Source organism: Rhinopithecus bieti, unplaced genomic scaffold, assembly GCF_001698545.2.
Source record: "Rhinopithecus bieti isolate Rb0 unplaced genomic scaffold, ASM169854v2 scaffold_13351, whole genome shotgun sequence".
NCBI classification, from domain to species: domain Eukaryota; kingdom Metazoa; phylum Chordata; class Mammalia; order Primates; family Cercopithecidae; genus Rhinopithecus; species Rhinopithecus bieti.
The window spans coordinates 3,260,593-3,279,122 of record NW_016807514.1 but is presented as its reverse complement, the minus strand read 5'-3'; the positions used below and the strand labels follow the sequence as shown (position 1 = coordinate 3,279,122).

The following is an 18,530-nucleotide window of genomic DNA, read 5'->3' as shown; positions in this document are numbered from 1 at the left end:
CCCTCCTTCCAGCACCTTCCCCCCTGGCTGGGTCTTTGTGTTTTGACGCCCCTTGGCTCTGGCATTGTGGGGGGCCCCCTGGGGCATGAGGAAGAGGGCCAGTGCCAAGGCCCCGAGGAGCGCTACTAATTGCTACTTGGTTTCCTTGGAAAGATTTGGCTTTTTGTCATCAACAGCGTCAAAGTAGCAGCAAAGATGACCTACTTAAACGAAAGAAAGATCCAAGTGAACCTTTAAAGCTGGTGTTCTCACTTCATTTTGGGGCTTGGGGTTGGCTTGCAGATTCAATCTGTTTCCTCTGTGCCACAATAATCAGAAAATAGGTTAATTTAACCCCAATATGAAATGCGAATTATCATGTGTGAAATATTAATGGGACTTACAAAAATAGCTTTATAATTTCTTGAACTGTGAAATCTTCAGAGAAGGCCCATAGCTCACATGTTGAGCCGATTCCTGAGTGAGGGTATTTGGGGGTGCACCTGGAGGAGACAGCGATGGTCTCGGCAGGGCTTGTCTCCATAGTGCCTCAGCGTGAGCTTCTGCCAGTCCCCAGAGAGGGGTCCCCGCGCCTCCCCACCCTGGTCAGAGCTGGGAGTTGCCATGTAGGAGTTGCCACGTAGGCGAGCACAGTCCACCCCATGCTTTGGGGGTTTGTCCAGGCTTTGGGGTGGGGCTTTGCCTGTAGAAGCTCTGAGCTGTGCTGCGTGACCACAGTGGGGTGACCACAGTGGGCTGCCCTGGGTGCCCTTTGAAGGACTGAGCAGTGGGGTGACCCTTCATCCAGCAGACGTTCATCAGGGACCTGCTGTGGGCCGGGCTGGGGTCACCCTCAGGACTGAGTGGGGCAGGCCGCCGTGTGGAGCAGGGCTTTGGCCCCCACAGGGCTTTTGTTTCTATTGCTTCTGTTGGCGGTTGGGACTCACCACGTCAGACCTGAGGTTCGTGGTGGGATCCCCCGGCATGGCCCTGGGTGGCTGCCCGGCGTGCTCGGGGAGCAGGCACGGACCCTGCGTGGTGTTGCTCTCGGGTCTGGAACGTCCAGCCAAGGGTTGGGGCCTGCTGTTGTCGCTCCTCTGAAGATGAGAAGCCAGGGCGAGGCCCCCACCAGATCTGGAAGGTTCTCCTGCATTGCCCTCTCCTTCCAGGCACACTTGGCCGCCCTCCTTTCTGCGCGTCTGTCCCCACCATTGTGCTCTCTTCTTCTCTGGACTGCGTTTGATTTCTTTGAACTGTTTTTATTCTGGAAAGTTCTGCTCGAGCATCTGGTATCTCCCTAGTGTTTGGAATGTCTCCTTCTCATTCCCCTGTGTCTTGCTTTAAGCTGCGTGTCGTCGTGTTCCTGCTGCCCCTGTTCTTGGGCACTGTTCTGTCTGGGATCCCCGTGCAGGGCTCTTGGGTCTGGTGGCTGCTGCCCGGCCTGAGACTGACTTACCTGTCCCAGCCACCATTTCCTGGCTTCTTCAACTGGCGCCTTGACACTCGGTGCCGGATGAGCAGTCCTGTGGCTGCGGGTTCCCGGCATCTGTCCTGGGTTCGGCGTTGTTCCTTCCAGCGCAGTCAGTGGTCGCTGCGCCACCATGGTGGTCCAGGCAGCAAGGTGGTCATGGGATGGGTGCCACTCTGGGTTTTTCCTTCTCCTTTAATTTGTGGCCTCAGAGGCTCCTCGTGGTTTCTGAGGTGCACAGTACATTGAGGGGTGCTCATCTTGTCTCAGATGTTGGAAGGATGTCGTGCAGGAAGGTGCGAGGGTCTCGGGGTGGTCCTGAGAAGCCAATGTGATAGGTGCGGCAGTTTCCTCTTACCCTGAGTGGGGCCTTCCAGAGCCTCCCTCTCACCGGTGCCCGTGGGGTTTGAGCCTGACTGTGAGTCACACCCAGGATGGAGAGGTCTAAGGAAGGCCTGATGCTGGGCAGGGCGACGTTTCTAGAAAAGGTTTCATCTGGTGACCTGCTAAATGGCGTGAAAATCACAAAATTGGCACTCAGTGCCCATGAGGCTGCTGTGTGGCTGCTTCCCTCAGCAAGGGAATGGCTGCCCCCATCCAGAGCCCCGACTCTCCCTGGCCTCCCCCATGCGTGGCAGGCTTTGCCCTTGTCCCTGTTTGCCCCAAGCTCCGGCCGAGTCCCCGGTCTGCAGTCACCGCACACAACCTGGGGGCATTCTTACCTGCCTTGCCCTGGGCCCTGGTTCTCTGTGGGTGAGGGAACCTCAGCGAGGTTGATGTGATAAAATTGTGTTTTACTGTTCTTCACCCAGAATCTGTGGGTGATAGAAATGTTGGTCATATCTGAGTTCTCAATCTGCAGTTACTTTTTCTAACTTGGAAATACTACTTAGTAGCTGAATTCCTTATTAAAATCTGCTTATTGGCAGGGCGCGGTGGCTCACGCCTGTAATCCCAGCACTTTGGAAGGCTGAGGCGGGTGTATCATGAGGTCAGGAGATCGAGACCATCCTGGCTAACACAGTGGAACCCTGTGTCTGCTAAAAATACAAAAATTAGCCAGGTGCGGTGGCAGGCGCTTGTAATCCCAGCTACTCAGGAGACTGAGGCAGGAGAATGGCATGAACCCAGGAAGCAGAGCTTGCAGTGAGCCGAGATCGCGCCTTTGCACTCCAGCCTGGGCGGCAGAGCGAGACTCCGACTCAAAAAAAACAAACAAACCAAAACTGCCTATTGAAAATAGGAACTCTTTTTAAAATTTAGTCTCTAAGTTACGGTGTTGTGAGATTCCTGGGCGTGGTTTTCAGGTTGCTCTTGTCGCTTTGGTGAAAGGGCTTCATTACCCTCAGGTGTGCTGTTGCGGACTGGTGGGGCGGCTTGGTCCTTCCTGACCTTTCCGAGGAGCTCCTGGCTCCAGCCCCCAAGACCAGGAGTTGTTTCATGGCTGGGGGCTGGAGGCCACCTTCTTTCTTTAGTGGCCAGCAAGATAATGACAGGACTCACAGAGCTGTCAGTGTCACCTTGGTGGTGTCTGGGCACGGTGGGGAGCAGGGTTGGACAGAGTCGGGTTGGGGGTGCCGTGGGAAGGGGTATGACCCTGGGGGACAAGGGGTCGCAGGGGGCCCCGGGCACAGCTGCGTTGCCTGTTGCCATGGGCAGCATCTCTGGCTGTGGGGTTTGTCTGAACCTGTGTCTTGCCCTTGTTGAGCAAACCCAGGTGGGGCTCAGGGCTGTGCCTGCCATGAGCGGGGATGCGGGCTCCAGAGACCAACCTGACCTCTCTGGCAGGAAGAAGACCACGTCGTGCCGTCTCCTCCTCCCCTGAGCCGGTTAGCTGTCTCAGGGAACCTGTAAGCCCAGACCCACCTGCTGCCACACTGGGCCTTATCCAGGGCCACCTTGTCACGTCCTCCACTGAACGTGGGTCCATGTAGATACCAGCCCCTCAGTCTTGCCCAGAAGCTGTGGGAGGTGCTGGCTGCCGGGGGTGGCTATGCACGTCTGTCCCCATGGCAGGGAGGCCTCTGGGGGCCTGGCCCTCCCCGCTCTAGCTGCTTCTCACATTTTTGTCTCCCCGAGAGCCACCTGCTCTCCCAGGGCCCTCAGGCCCCCATCTGCCAGTCTCCTGGCACCTGGGCTGGGGTCTGCGCCAGGCAGCACCCCCAGCAGGGCAGGACCCACCCTCCACAGCATCATGACTGCCAGTCCCTGTGCCTGGGGTGGAGGCCACTCCCACCCAGTGGGGCCCCTCTGAAAAGGAGACTTGACCTCAGGGTGGTGACAGGGCTCTGTGGGATGGCCTCGGTGACAGGGACCAGAATGTTCCCTAAACTGGATGTCAGGCCTCTGGCTGAGATGGAGCTTTCTTTTCTTGATGGGGTTTAGAAGGTGAAAAACTAGGCTTCCAGAGGTAAAGCTGCACTATGGGCTTTGTGGCAAATAAGCGCTGCCTGACCCCAGACAGGTGCTAAAGACTCAAACCTGGAACCTTCCTGGTGTCCTGTGTGTCCACACAGGTGTGCCAATGTGGCAGCCCTGTGCCAGGAGCTGCCCTTCCCTGTCGCGGCAGCAACCATGCCAGCCGAACACCCCTCTGGCTCCTCCATGCCAGCCAAGCGCCCCTCTATCTCGCAGGCATCTCATCCTCTCTTGCTCTGAGGGCCGTGCTGTGGTGAAAACCATTCACCTCGACAGTTTGGCTTTCAACCAAGAATTCACTCTCATATTTTTGTTTTTTTAATAGATTTTTAAAATTAAGACTGTATTCACCAGGCATGGTGGCTCACGCCTGTAATCCCAGCACTTTGGGAGGGCGAGGCAGGCGGATCACAAGGTCAGGAGATCGAGACCATCCTGGCTAACACGGTGAAACCCCATCTCTACTAAGAATGCAAAAAATTAGCCGGACGTGGTGGTGGACACCTGTAGTCCCAGCTGCTCGGAGGCTGAGGCAGGCGTGAACCCGGGAGGTGGAGCTTGCAGTGAGCCGAGATCGCGCCACTGCACTCCAGCCTGGGTGACAAAGTGAGACTCTGTCTCAAAAAAAAAAAAAAGACTGTATTCAGATATAATTTGCATACCATAAAATTTCTTCCTTCCACAGAATATAGTTTAATGGTTTAACCATCATCATCGAAGTTGAGAACATTTTTGTCACGCCCAACAAGAAGCTCCATACACATGACCCGTCACTCTCCAGGTCCCATACCCCATCCGACACTGATCTTGGTGATTGGCCTGTCCTGGTCATTCCATAGAGTCACATGTGACTGTGTGTATCTGGGCCACGCGTGGCTGTGTGTATGAGAGCCATGCATGACTGTGTCTCAGCCATGTGTGACTGTATGTGTGTCTGGGCCACATGTGACTATATGAGGGCCACGAGTTACGCTGTGTCCAGGCCACATGTGACCGTGTCTGGGCCACACGTGGCTGTGTGTCCGGGCCACGTGTGGCTGTGTCTGGTGTTGGCACAGTATTTCCAAGGCTCCTTCCTTCCTTTTCATGGCTGAGTCATACTCCGTTGTGTGCATAGACCACAATCTGTCTATCCCGTCATCTGTCCCCGGACACTTGGGCAGCTCCACTTTGCTGCTGTGAGCACTCGTGCACAAACTGTCGTGTGGACGTGTATTTTCAGTAACCTGCGTGTACGCCGAGGACTGGAATTGCTGGGCGATGTAACTGTGTTAAGCTTCCGAGGACCGACCAGACTGTTTTCCACAGCAGCAAAATAATCGTACATTCCTCCCAGCAGTTCATAGGGGTCCCTGTGTCTCCATGTCATTATCAACACTTGTCCAAACTAAAAAATTCTAGGCCGGGCGCAGTGGCTCATGCCTGTAGTCCCAGCAGTTTGGGAGGCCGAGGCAGGCAGATTACATACATGAGTCCAGGAGTTCAAGACCAGCCAGGGTAACAAAGTGAAACCTTGGCTCTAGAAAAACAAAAAATACAAAAAATTAGCTGGGCATGGTGGCACATGTCTGTAGTCCCAGCTACTCATGAGGCTGAGGCAGGAGGATTGCCTGAGCCCTGGGAGGTTGAGGCTGCAGTGAGCTGAGATCGCGTCACTACACTCCGGCCTGGGTGACAGAGCAAGACTCCGTCTCAAAAACCAACCAACCAACCAACCCAATTGAAGCCATCGTGGTGGGCCTGAGTCGGCGTCTCCCTGTGGTGTGGTTGCGTTTCCACAGTGAATGGTGTCAGGCAGCTTTGCGTGTGGTTACTGGATGTTGGCATCCTGTTTGGAGAAGTGGCTACTTGAGTTCTTTCCCGTTTGGAAATGGGGTTGTGTGTTGTGTTTTCCTTGCTGACTTGCAGAGTTCTTCATGTGTTCTGAATCTGGTCCCTTGTCAGATACCGGGTTTGCACGTTTTCCCGTCCATCCTGTGGGCTGTCTTTTTGCTTTCTCGATGGTGTCCTTTGAAGCACAAAAATGTCATGATTGTTTTCTGGGAAGCCTTGTTCTGTTTTCTGTCTGTTCCTTGTGCTTTGGTGTCATCGAAGCACTTCTGTGGGGGCGGGGGTCTGGGCTGAGGCCGCTGCGTTCCTGCTATGAAAACCCTCACGTACCCTCGCAGCCTCGGCTCCACAGACGGTTCAGTCTGGGAAATGGTTTCTGGGAAATGTTTAAGGAGGCCGTGCACAAAAACCGTCTTTGCAGCGAGGGACATGAGAGCACACGGTGCTGTTCCCACCGGGCCTGTGGCCTCTGCAGGTGAGAACTGGTTACAGGGCCGTGGCCTCTGCAGGTGAGAATTGGTTACAGGGCCTGTGGCCTCTGCAGGTGAGAATCGGTGGCCTCCCTTGGAAATGCTGAATTGAGGTGCCAGGCACCCGCCCAGGCTCTTGGTGTGGGCATAGGCTGTCTTCCACTTGAAGAATGTGGCAAGATGTTCTGAAAACCACAGTTTGTTTGGAGACACGGTCTTGCTGTGTTGCTCAGGCTGGAGTGCGGTGGTGGGATCATAACTCACTGCAGCCTCCACCTTTCGAGGTCCAGAGATGCTCCCACCTCAGCCTCCCAAGTAGCTGGCATTACAGGCATGAGCCACCACGCTGGGCCCACGGCTGAAGTTTGGGTTGTATCCTTTTAAGGAATAGCAGACGGGTTTTCAGCCACACTGAAAAGCTCACCACAGCAGAATGCTGCTGGGCCGTGTACTTCGGGAGCAGGGCTGCAGGCAGGACCTTGAGCACCCAGCCCGCTCACCACGCTGCGGGCAGCCTCTTGGGAATGTCAGAACGCCAGCACAGGCGATCGCCACAGAACCTGGATTGTGGGTGATCCTGCCGCTCCACCTGCTGTGGGTGATCCTGCCATTCCACCTGCTGTGGCCCCAGGGCTGCACTGCCATGTGGACTGTGGCTAGCAGCTTCTGGAGACTTCTTGGTACCTACAACATCTGCGGCACTCCATAGCATTGCATGTTGGTGGCAGCCATCCCCTCCACAGGCCGGTGGCCCCTGTACAGAGATGAATTGGCGCTCACAGACTCACCCTGCGAGGCAGCATTTGCATCTACAGGACTTCCCGGCCCTTGGCCACACATCTCTCCTCCCCCCCCATTCCCGTCGTGGCAGCTGTGCCTGGGTGCAGACGCTGCATGCTGACGAGAGGAGGCTTGGGCCTGCCTGCTGTGCGTGAGTGGGTCAGAGACTGGCCTCTCCATGTGGCGTGTGCATTCCCCTGGAGGGTCCCCTGACCTCATGGCTGCAGCCTGGCAGGAGAAGACACTGAGCGGGACACACGGGAGGGGTTGCAGGGCGGGCTGTGCTGTGCAGCAGGCCTTGGGGCGTAGAGTGGCCCATCCCCGCACCAGGATGCAGTTTTAACACCAGGTGGTCGTGGGCCAAGTGTCCGTGCAGGTGTGGAGACAGAAGCCTGACCCACAGAGCTTGGCGGTGGCCCTTGGACTGACCTGTGGGGTGCACAACCGCTCTGCCACTGTGCGTTGTTCACATGTGAAGCTGACGCCACAGAGGCTTCAATGTCTGTTTCAGCCAGATACATGCTGTGCCCCTCATGGGGGTACATCTGGCCACTGGACATTGGGGTCCTGGGGTGACTGGGGCTGGTGCCCTCCTGACAGGTCGCTGGGCTGCAAGTTGAACAGGAAACTGGTTTTCTCCACTCTCCGAAGTCCCCCCTGTGGTTGGAGGAAGTTGTGTTGGAGGAAGACGTTATCATGAGTGCTGCTGTGCGCCCCTCCCTGCCCACCACTCACTACCACCTCCCCAGAGTCTTGCCCTGGGGGGGTCCTGGTGTGGAATCTGCCTTCTGTCGTCCTGTGGAGCCTTGCCCGCTGGTGCCTGTGAGTGAGCCCAGGGTGGGTGGATGCCGGGTGGTCATGGAGGTTCACAGCAGGCTCTATGTGTGGTTGTCTTGATTTGGGGTGTGAATCCTCTCAGCAAAGGTTGACTCAAACCCCAGTGTCCCCAGAAGGTTCGAGGCAACGACCGTCAGCACTGAGTGACCAGCAGGGCAGGGATGTGGCCTTGAGCCCTGTCATTCAGCTTCAATGTGTGGAGAAGCGGGCCGGAGCTCTGGGCAGCAGCTCAGGGACACGAGTGACCGCCTCTGCCTCGGGACCACACGGGCGGGCAGGGCACAGCTGGTGCCCATGTCCTCCTCACGGGCTCTGGAAGTGAGAGGTGCTGAGGCCACAGTGGGGAAGGTGGCTGAGCTGACCACCCGGGCTCTCGGTGCCCTGGGAGGAGCTGTCATTAGGACATGTGCAGACTAGGTTCAGCCTGTCTGGGGTGGCTCAGGTGCCTGGGGACGGAGGCCAGCTGTAACCGCTGCTGTATTCAGTCTCGGGTTCAGCGCCGTCCGCCTCTGCGGCGTCTCCCTCGGCAGCCATCCAGGACTCCAGCCTGCCTGCCAGGGTAGGCGACATGGAGCCTCTCCTTGCTCTCGGGGGTTGAGCTCTTGTGTGTTTGGACCCTGTGGGATCTGGCAGGAGAAGCAGCCCCCAGTCTTGTTGAGCCAGGGGCCTGGGGAAGGGAGATGGCAGTTCTGTGACCTTCAAACTCCCTTTCCTCATTGCAGGGAATGGGCCAGTATTTCGCTCTGAGCCCTGAGCATCTGCACATATCAGGCAGGAAAGGGTCCCAAGGCCTTCTTGATGGTTCTTCTCAGTTCTTGGCACCTTGCAGGCCTGATACGCAGAGCCCCCGAGGGTGGGGTGTGCATTTTTGGAGAGCGGCTTTTCTGGGACACCCCTCCGCCATGGGGAGCCGCTGGCTTGCCTGTAGCAGTATACTGTGGCTGCCCCGTTCTGGGCAGGCAGCCACTGCCAGCTCCTCACCTGTTTGGGCCACCACCTCTGCATAGGTCCTGTGGGCTTTGGGCAGGAACTGTTCCGTCAGAGGGCCTAGGGTGTCCACAACCTTGGGCCCACTGTTCCTCAGCCCTGCCCTGGCAGGGGGGCGGCACCTGCATGTGGGTGCAAGCTCACACTCGTTCCCCGGGTGCCTGCTGGCCAGGTAGCTTGCCTGGTCGTTGTCAGGGTGTGGGGAAGGACCCCAGGAGGAGAAGTGGCCGCGGGGCAGCGCAGTGTGTTGGCTGGCCTCTGCTGTGCAAGCTGACAGTGGCCTGAAGGGCTTTGGGATGGCCCAGCCCCATTGCTTTGGTGTGTCAGGTCTGGAGTCGTGCTCCTGCCTCGTGGCCTGTGGGCTCCAGGGGCCAGTTTTGAAGCCCCAAGAAGGGTCACACCAGAGGCCAGTGGTTGTAGCTGCTCTTCCCAGAGGAAGACTCAGCTGTCTGTCACTGGGTGTGGTTTTGTTCCTGACCGACAGCTGACACTGGGGCCCCCGGGGGCCTTGGTAGGGCGGGTGGCATCCCAGGCCTGAAGACGGCTGTCTGCTTCCGTGGGCTTTGAGAAACCAATACTGCTCAGGTGACAGTCCCTCTGAGACTGTCACTTCCTCCAGCCGGCCCACAAGGGCGCAGACACCTTCTGTTTACACATTCTTCTCGTGATGCTGCAGAGAGCTCCCAGTGCCTGATGAGGAGCCGGGGTCTTCACGGAGTCATGTCTCCGAAGGCTCGTCCTGGCCCCCTGAAGACCAGGAGCCTCCCTGGCCCCAAGGATGGTCCCGAGCCCATCTGCCTCAACCCTCCAGATCCACACAGTCCTCGGCCACCCCCACTGAGTGGATGGGGATCGGGGTCCTGGGCCTATGGTCCTCCCGCCACCTCCACAGGGCAGCTGCTGGGGCCCCGCCAGACAGAGCCGTGTTCTCCGACGTTGGCTGTCATGGAGGTGGCCTGAGGTGTCTCTTTCCCCTCAAGGAGTCTCTGAGTCTCCCGGAGTCAGCGCCAGCTGTTGTGGCTTTTCCCCGGGTGAGAACTGAGCCGAATTTCCGCGCCCGCTTCAGTGGCTGCTTATACAGGAAGCTCCACCCAGCTGGGTGTCCTCGGCCTTCTGTGCCTCTTGGGAGGGTCCGCATGATTCCGGAAGGGGTTCTGCTGCCGCTAGGATGGCACCCGCCCCTGCTGGGCACAGGCGCAGCACCCTGCGGTCAGGGCCTCCGCCAGACGTCACCAACACTCACTTCCCCCCGAAAGCGACCACAGAGAGGGGCTATTTTCAGTCTTTTTTCCTGAACAGCTATTTTAGTGTCTGGAAAAAACCATCCCCTTCAGGGGCTGCCTGCCCTGTGTCCACGGCCCTGTGCGCCCGGACACTTACCTTCCTCCTGCGTCCGCGGCCCTGTGCGCCCGGACACTTACCTTCCTCCTGCGTCCGCGGCCCTGTGCGCCCGGACACTTACCTTCCTCCTGCGTCTGCGGCCCTGTGCGCCCGGACACTTACCTTCCTCCCTTGGGCCCAGGTCAGAGCCAGGCACCCGCCCCTCCCCTGGCCCCACCCTGCTTGTTCCCTGAGGGCTGCAGGGTAGGTGCACGTTCTACAGGGGAGGCCATAGGCTTTGGCCAGATCTTCCCCCAGGGCCCTCCATCCCCGTAGTTAAGGCACTTTGATAGACAGCCTGCCCTGTGCCCCATCTTCCCCCTAGGGAAGCAGGGTCCCTGCTGCCTCCAGGAGGCTGGTTCCTGATGCCGCGTCTTCTCCTGGAGTCCTGGAGGTGGGAAGAGCCCCCGGCCCTGAGTGTGCTCTGTCCACCAAGGCTTCCTGGCTGAGGGCAAGGGCAGCGCCCCCACCGCCCGACTGTGCTGCCTCCGCTTGAGGTTGGCCTCAGCAGAGTGAGTGGGACCTCACCCCGTGAAGGGCTCCTTGCCCTGTGTGGCCTCTTCTGCATTGGCCCGTGGTGCAGACCTGGCACCAGCTGCCCTGGGAACTCTGTGCTGTCCTGTGGGGTCTTTGGCAGTAGAGGAATGGCGCATCGTACAGAGACTGCCCTGTGATTGTGCTTGGGAAGAGACCTTGGGTCTCATTTGTGCCTTGTGGGCAGCATGTCTCAGGGATCTCCAGCCACAGGGCTGGGGGAGTTCATGTTTGCCTGAGGCTGGATGTACCGTCTCAGGCCCCAGCACACAGCCCATATCATTCACTGGTTCTTGGGGGATGTGCCTGGGTACCTGACACACACCACCTGGTTCTGGGTGGGCTGGGTCCGGGCACCTTCACTAAGCTTTCTCCAGCAGCGGGGCTGGCAGGGAACGAGGAAAAGGTGTGTGTGGTGCCATCCTGTAGACCAAGGCTCCTTCGGGGATGGTGTCCTTCGTTTTGAAAATGTGTCCTTCCTGTGGGGAGGGGGGAGCCAGAATGCCCACTCTTCAGTGCACCGGTGCCAGCGGCCCACAGGGACACAGTGTCCCCTTCTCGCGAACCACCCCTGTGCTGCAGCTGCCCTTCCCAGACGCATCTGTCGTGAGTGGCTCTCGCCGCGCTGTGGCTGTTTGAGCTGAGTGCCCAGCATGGGCACCCTCTGAGAACACACTCGGGTTCTTGGAAAGGGGTTTGGCAGGAGAAGGACGAGGGACTCCGGGCCAGGCTGAGCTGCTGTGGAAGGGGAGAGTGGGTCTTGGTTCTCCATCCCAAACCCGCTGCAGCTGTGGGTGAGGTCACCTGGAACGGCAGGACAGGGTCTGCTCTGTTCTCTCGGAGATGACCTGTTCCTCAGAACAGCCTCCATGCACCTGTTGCGCGTGACCCAAGGGCCTTTATGCAAAGTGGACTCGGCCTCCTGGGGGGTGCCCTGGAATCTGCCTTCTGCACCACTCAGGGTCCTTCATGGCCAGAGTGCCTGGGGCTCTGACTGCCATGCTGGCCACGGGGCTGGTGGAGGGACCATGCCCTGGGAACCAGGTGTGCCTGCCAACAAGGCCTTTCATTGATCGCAGGTTTCCTCTGAGCCCCCGGCCTCCATAAGACCCAAAACAGATGACACCTCTTCCCAGTCCCCTGCGCCTTCCGAAAAGGACAAGCCGTCCAGCTGGCTGCGGACCTTGGCCGGCTCTTCCAATAAGGTGCTGTGGGGCCTGTCAGGGTCCTTGGGGTGGTGGGTGGTGGGTACGGGGCCCTTCTCCTTGGGCAGACCCAGCGGCTGGCGGCTGTCTGCCCCCTACTGAGGGCTGGCACCCGGCACAGCCTCGGGGACATGAAGTGGCTTTTCTCCTGGTCACTCACACAGACGACTCTCTCTCGACAGAGCCTGGGCTGTGTTCACCCTCGCCAGCGCCTCTCTGCTTTCCGACCCTGGTCCCCCGCGGTGTCAGCGAGTGAGAAGGAGCTCTCCCCACACCTCCCAGCCCTCATCCGAGACAGGTGAGTGGGCGCCGTTCACGGGTGTTTCTGGCCCCGGGGGAGGCCCCACGAGGGCTGTGCACGCGGACGCGCCCGTGTTTCTGCAGGCTGGGTGCCCAGACCTGCCGCCTTTTGGTCAGGGCAATTTGTGTTGATTCCTTTGGCTGGCGTCAGGGTGAGCACACCTAGAGAGTTCCCTGTTCTGGGTGGAGTCGTGGGTGGAGTCCTGTCTGCTGGGCGCAGCCTCTTGATGTGATGGTCGGCCTGTGTCTGGCCTGTGCGAGAGACCCAGCAAGTAGAAAATACTTAGGGGTTCTTAGGAACTGAAAGCTTGGCTTTAAGAATCAGAGCTGGGAGAGAAAGTCTTTCCTCTTTAACACCTTCAGAGCGGGTGTGCACCACGATGGGTCTGGGTGGCGCGTGGGGACAGAGGCACTTTCCCGACACCCGCCTGCCTCTCCAGCTTCTACTCCTACAAGAGCTTTGAGACAGCTGTGGCCCCCAACGTGGCCCTCGCACCGCCGGCCCAGCAGAAGGTTGTGAGCAGCCCTCCATGTACTGCCGCCGTCTCCCGGGCCCCCGAGCCTCTCGCCACTTGCACCCAGCCTCGGAAGCGGAAGCTGACTGTGGACACCCCAGGAGCCCCAGAGACGTTGGCACCCGTGGCTGCCCCAGAGGAGGACAAGGACTCGGAGGCCGAGGTGGAAGTGGAAAGCAGGGAGGAATGTACGTGTGAGTCGCTTTCTGTGCCTCCCTGTGGGCCGTGGGCTGTGGGGGTGGCACCGGCTGAGGGGGTCGGTCGCCTGGGGGGTGCTCCGGTGGCCCCATATTTCACGGGTTCCTCTGGGAGCGGCGCGTCTCCCTGATGTGGAGCTGCCGGGCACTTCCGTGACTTCTTTTCTGTCTCTGCTTCCTCCTCAGTCACCTCCTCCTTGTCCTCGCTCTCTTCCCCGTCCTTTACCTCATCCAGCTCCGCCAAGGACCTGGGCTCCCCGGGCGCACGTGCCCTGCCCTCGGCCGCCCCTGATGCCGCGGCCCCTGCCGACACCCCCAGTGGGCTGGAGGCGGAGCTGGAGCACCTGCGGCAGGCGCTGGAGGGCGGCCTGGACACCAAGGAAGCCAAAGAGAAGTTCCTGCATGAGGTGGTCAAGATGCGCGTGAAGCAGGAGGAGAAGCTCAGCGCGGCCCTGCAGGCCAAGCGCAGCCTCCACCAGGTGAGCAGGGCGGGTGGCGCTAGGAGGTCCAGGGTGCGGGCGGTGAGCGCAGCCTCTACCAGGTGAGCAGGGCGGGTGGCGCTAGGAGGTCTAGGGCGCGGGCAGTGGGCACAGCCTCCACTAGGTGAACGGGCACAAGTGATGCCTCCTCCCTTCCTGGCTGCCCCATGTGCTCCTCTCCGCCTCCACCTCAGTGGGCCTGCCTGGGACCTTGGAGGTCTGTCTCCCGAAAGCTGCAGCTCTGGCTATGGTGAGCCCCTCAGTGTCCCCAGGCCGATGGACATCCCAGGAGGCCCCTGCATTTGGCTTGACCACAGCTTTCCCCATCAGGATCACACACCCTGCGTGGTGGCCCCACCAAGGAAGTAGCCGTGTTCCTCTGGTATAAAGAAGGCCAGTCTATTTTTAGTGGCAGAAAGAGTCGGGAGCAGCTGCACGGGGACAGTTCCTTGGTCTGTGTGCTCCAGGAGTGGGTGTTCACGCGCTCCGCCAGCAAGACCTGGCTTCTGCAAAACACAGGCGTGAGGGGTGTGCTTCCTAAAGCCTGGTGTTCCAGAAGGTGGCTCCTGCCAGGCCTCCCAAGTAGGAAGGAGAGGGCTCGGCCTGCGCGCACACCCCCACCTGCACACGCTGCTTCTCTGGGCTCTGCCTCACGGTTCTCACGCTGCAGCTCCGGTCTCGCGCCTCCTTTTACGTTGTTTAGGTTTCTTTCTGACTGAGGGAGGCGCAGTTCACAGGCAGGGCTGCCTGGGGAGAGAGGTGTGCGGGTGGCCCGGCCTTCACCCGGCCCCAGCCTCGCTAAATTCACACTTCGGCGGTGTCTGGCAGCTTCCACGGCGTGGGCTTTAGCACAACACAACCCCGTCGGCCCTCAGAGCTGCAGGGTTGTCGACGTGCCCCCCTGCGCGTGCCAGTCCCTCGCCCCAGCGCGTCCCCCACCACTGTTGTCCTTGATTCTGGTTGGAGGTGTGATTTCCCACATGCATATTCATGTGGTGTGTTTGCAGCGTGGGGTGTGAGTCACACGGATATTTTCATGGGGAGGCAGGGGGCTTGTGGAGGCGCCCGGTGGATGGATGTCTCCATCTGGCCGCGTGGAGAGACCCAGGGCCCTCAGATGGTGCGATGTCTGAGGCTGCCCTCCTCACATTGGTGGGAGCCGGGGCCTCCTTGGCTGGCTGCCCCCAAGGGGAACATGGCCCTGGATGTCAGGGGAGGGCCTGCTGCAGCCTCAAGTGTGACTGACTCAGGCCCCCAGGTCTAGCACAGCTGCCGTAGGCCTGGCAGAAACTCAGGATGGGGGTCTGAAAAGCCTTTGTGGGGTGGGGGCACCACACGAGTTGGGCACAGATGGGGCACTAGGGGCGGGGCTCGAGGGCACATTGCCAGATGGATGACCCCACGGGGCGGGCTGGGGGCTGCTGGCCATGGTTGGGGGGCGGTGCTGAGACCGGCTGGGCGGTGACCCTGAGCCGTCCCTGGCCCCCAGGAGCTGGAGTTCCTGCGCGTGGCCAAGAAGGAGAAGCTGCGGGAGGCCACAGAAGCCAAGCGGAACCTGCGGAAAGAGATTGAGCGTCTCCGCGCTGAGAACGAGAAGAAGATGAAAGAGGCCAACGAGTCCCGGCTGCGCCTGAAGCGGGAGCTGGAGCAGGCGCGGCAGGCCCGGGTGTGCGACAAGGGCTGTGAGGCGGGCCGCCTGCGCGCCAAGTACTCGGCCCAGGTATGCGGGTGGGGAGACTGAGGCACGTGGCACGGCGGGCGTGGAGCCCAGACCGCATGGGGCCACCGTGGGGCCTGGTGGCCAGCGCTGCCCAGCTGGAAAGGCCTTGGAGCAGAATCCAGGGCTGGGACCATGTTCAGTGCCCGCCCTGACGGGCACAGGGTGGGTGGTTGCTGGGTCCTGTCTCCTGAGCCTGTGTCCTGGCAGGTGGAGGAGGGACCGGCACGTGGCATGGGGGAGGCACAGGAGCGGTGCAGGAGCCTCCAGTGGGGGAAGCAGCGTCGGCCCGGGCAGGGTAGCGAGCAGACGCTAACCACGCAGCTCCCTTTCAGATCGAAGACCTGCAGGTGAAGCTGCAGCACGCGGAGGCCGACCGGGAGCAGCTGCGGGCGGACCTGCTGCGGGAGCGCGAGGCCAGGGAGCACCTGGAGAAGGTGGTGAAGGAGCTGCAGGAGCAGCTGTGGCCGCGGGCCCGCCCCGAGGCTGCGGGCAACGAGGGCGCTGCGGAATTGGAGCCCTAGATTCCGTGCCTGGCGCCGCCGACAACGCGGGTGCAGGGGGGCGCGGCTGGGCGGTGCAGCTCTGCCCAGCCGCGCCCCTGCAGCCCGCCCACACAGCACAACGTCTTACTGTGCCTATTACCAAGCGAGTGTTTGTAACCATGTAGTTTTGGAATCCACTGCAAAATTTTCTACTGGCCAAGTTCAAGTGAGCAAGCCGTGTCCCCCAACTGCAGCTGGAGACGGGGCCAGCTCGGCGGCATGCTGGTCCTCTGCTTACTAGAACATTCTAACATTTACACTTTTGTTATAAGCTATTTAAAACCAGTAAGGAGACTTGAAATTCAGAAAATCAACACATTTTAAATGACTAACTTTTAAAAGCCCCAACACACAACGCCATCTGAAGACCCACAACGGAGTGGGGGTGGCGGCCGCCCCACCCTCCCCCCCGGGAAGCCATCACAGCTCATCTGCCCGCGGCTGCGTGAGGACAGCAGGGCTTTTTCTTCAGAGTCTATTTTTTCAGCGACAAGGACCCAGGTCTTCCTGCTGCTGCCAGGGAGAGCAGGGACAGTGCCGCGTGCGAGATGAGCTTGAACACTGCCCGCCTTACGCCCACCCCGCCTGCCATGTCGCCGTCGATGCCAGCGCTGCCCCCACGGGTACCAGGTGGTGCAGAGCCGCACAGGAGCTGCCCCAGAGCTGAAGGGACGGTCTTCGGCTCCTCTGCACCCCGTGATTCTGCCCAGGCTCCTCCACCACGAGGCACTGACCTGCGTCAGGTGGTGACCGTGGCTGGCGGTCACACCCTCAGCCCCTCCGGGCACACGTGCCGCCTGACCGGGCGATCCTTTCAGTTCGGCAAACATCGCTCCCTTCATTTTGGGACTGAGGCTGCAGCATTGGAACAAAACAGCATTATTTCAATTTTTCTTTTTTTTTTTTTGTTGGTTCATTTAAACGTATATTTAGAACTGCACTTTGTCACCAACCTTCCCTTTCTATTCCCCAGTGAACTGAGGTTTTTACCGATTTATAGAGCAGTCAAATCCTAAGTGCTCGAGTGCTTAGAAACCCCTCTGGTGCTTGGTTGAACAAGGGAATCACAAGAAAACGAAAATGCAAAAGCTGAACTTCGGGGTCGTTCTGTGCCTTCCAGCATCTTGTACAGCAAATCCTGACTCGTGTCTTTTTACCCCCAAAATATTGTCTTCAGTAGCGACTGAATCTGCCACTCTCAGAATAAGTTCCTTGCATTTATTCCAAATAATCTCGTTTACTCTCACCTGTTTATGCAAATTGTATAAGGTTTCTTATGCCCAAGCTTGAAAAATGATTTCCCAGTAGACAAGAGGCGGCTACCCACCCTACAGTTACGGTATTTATTTACATAAGAAGATCTTACCGGAGTTCTTTGCTTGAATCCGTTCTGACACCCACGGCAGCTGCACGCGCTCTCGGAAGGTGGAGATGACTCGCCCAGGTACAGACGACCTCGGGGCAGTGACGAGCAAAGACCAGAGACTGCTGAGCCCTCGCGTCTGGGTGGCGGAATTGCCTGCAGGGTTTTGCCCTTGGTTTACTGAGGGGGGTCTTGGTTGCTGCTGAAGCCCCCCACCCCTTCTAAAGTGCAATGCAAAAGGGACATCATGTATATGCAGCGTTTGTTTGGATTTTTCTTTGCTTTTGTTTTCTTTGCGGTTGTTCTATCTGTGTGCATGGATTCCACACCTCTGCCGTAGGTAGATCCGTCAGCGGGCATTATTACCGTGTCTTGTAAAGGGTCGGTTTTGTTACGCAACACGCAGAATGCTGTTTTTAGCCTTGTTCTAGCAGAGTTGCGTTTTTTCAGTCATTTCTTCAAGGGAAACTAAACGATTTAGTTGGAGCAAAGCTTTAAGTGTGTTGGCGTGCTTCTGTGTGGCTGTCCTGTCGCCAGGTCGAAGATCACAGTGAGGTAGAGGCCCTGCCCCGTCCCCGGGGCCACCAGGTTTGCTCCGTTTGCTTTGAGTTTTTACACCCCAGAGGGAGATGAACTTTTGCAAGCTCTGTCTGGGCCAGAGCCTCTCCTTGCCCTTGCTCCATCCTGATGGTCACCATTGGGTCCACGCCTCCACCGCCCCGTCTTGCCCCAAACGGAAAGCGCTGTGTCTGCAGTGGCAGCCCTTCCCCACTTCGGCTCTGGGAGCGTCCAGCCAGTGTCACCTGGGCCCACCCCTTCCTGCAGCTGCCAGGCCCGTGCGGTCAGTGGGACCCGGACGCGGGCAGGCCCTCCCTGCACCAGCCACTGGAGCTGGGGACCCTCCCAGGCGGTTCCCGCAGCTCTTGGCACACCTCGCCAGGGTCGCTGCCACCCTCAGGGGCCTGAGTCTGAGGAGACAGCTGTGGCTGCAGGGCCGCTCTGGACGGGGGTCCCAGGCCCCGAGGGGTGCGTGCCTGGCTTCCCTTGGCACGGGTGCAAGTCAGTTTCCTTTCAGCAGAAGAGGGGAAGAGGTGTCCGCTGCGTGGGCTGCTGACTCCTCTGTGTGAGGCCCTTCATCTAAGTGATTTTGTATTCAGTTTAATTCTCATTATATTTCTATACTGAAAGAAGATTTTTAACGAAGGGAAAAACAACAGCAATAACATTCATATCTCTGGAGCAGCTAACTCATACACGTAATGTCTGCTTTTCGTACAGAACTAGCCAATGTAAAAACAGTTCACCTGTAAATACTTTTCCTTTTCACCGTTGTATTATACATGTATATGCTGGGTCCTTTTCAGAAACTCTTTTCTTACCTGAGAGTCGTCTTGTTTTCTGGGCTGTTTTAACTGAGGAAAAAAAAAAATGCTTTCCTGCTGGGGGGCGGGGAGACAGAGAAACCCATGTGTGTTTCCCATGTGACACCCTCCTCCCTGTGGGTCCGAGCCCCGGCCACCCCCACC

General features: G+C 58.9%; 1 protein-coding gene across 1 annotated transcript in view; it reads left to right on the top strand.

Moving 5' to 3' along the window:
- Nucleotides 1–18,421, top strand: part of SKI (SKI proto-oncogene) — an 88,848-nt gene extending 70,427 nt beyond the window's left edge. Inside the window, exons 2-8 of the mRNA XM_017882476.1 lie at nucleotides 7,546–7,767; nucleotides 11,763–11,888; nucleotides 12,071–12,186; nucleotides 12,629–12,891; nucleotides 13,087–13,379; nucleotides 14,869–15,099; nucleotides 15,432–18,421. Of these exons, the coding sequence (XP_017737965.1) occupies nucleotides 7,546–7,767; nucleotides 11,763–11,888; nucleotides 12,071–12,186; nucleotides 12,629–12,891; nucleotides 13,087–13,379; nucleotides 14,869–15,099; nucleotides 15,432–15,620 (1,440 nt within the window). The 3' untranslated portion in view covers nucleotides 15,621–18,421. The remainder of the gene's footprint in view (nucleotides 1–7,545; nucleotides 7,768–11,762; nucleotides 11,889–12,070; nucleotides 12,187–12,628; nucleotides 12,892–13,086; nucleotides 13,380–14,868; nucleotides 15,100–15,431) is intronic.
- Nucleotides 18,422–18,530: the final 109 nt, after the last annotated feature.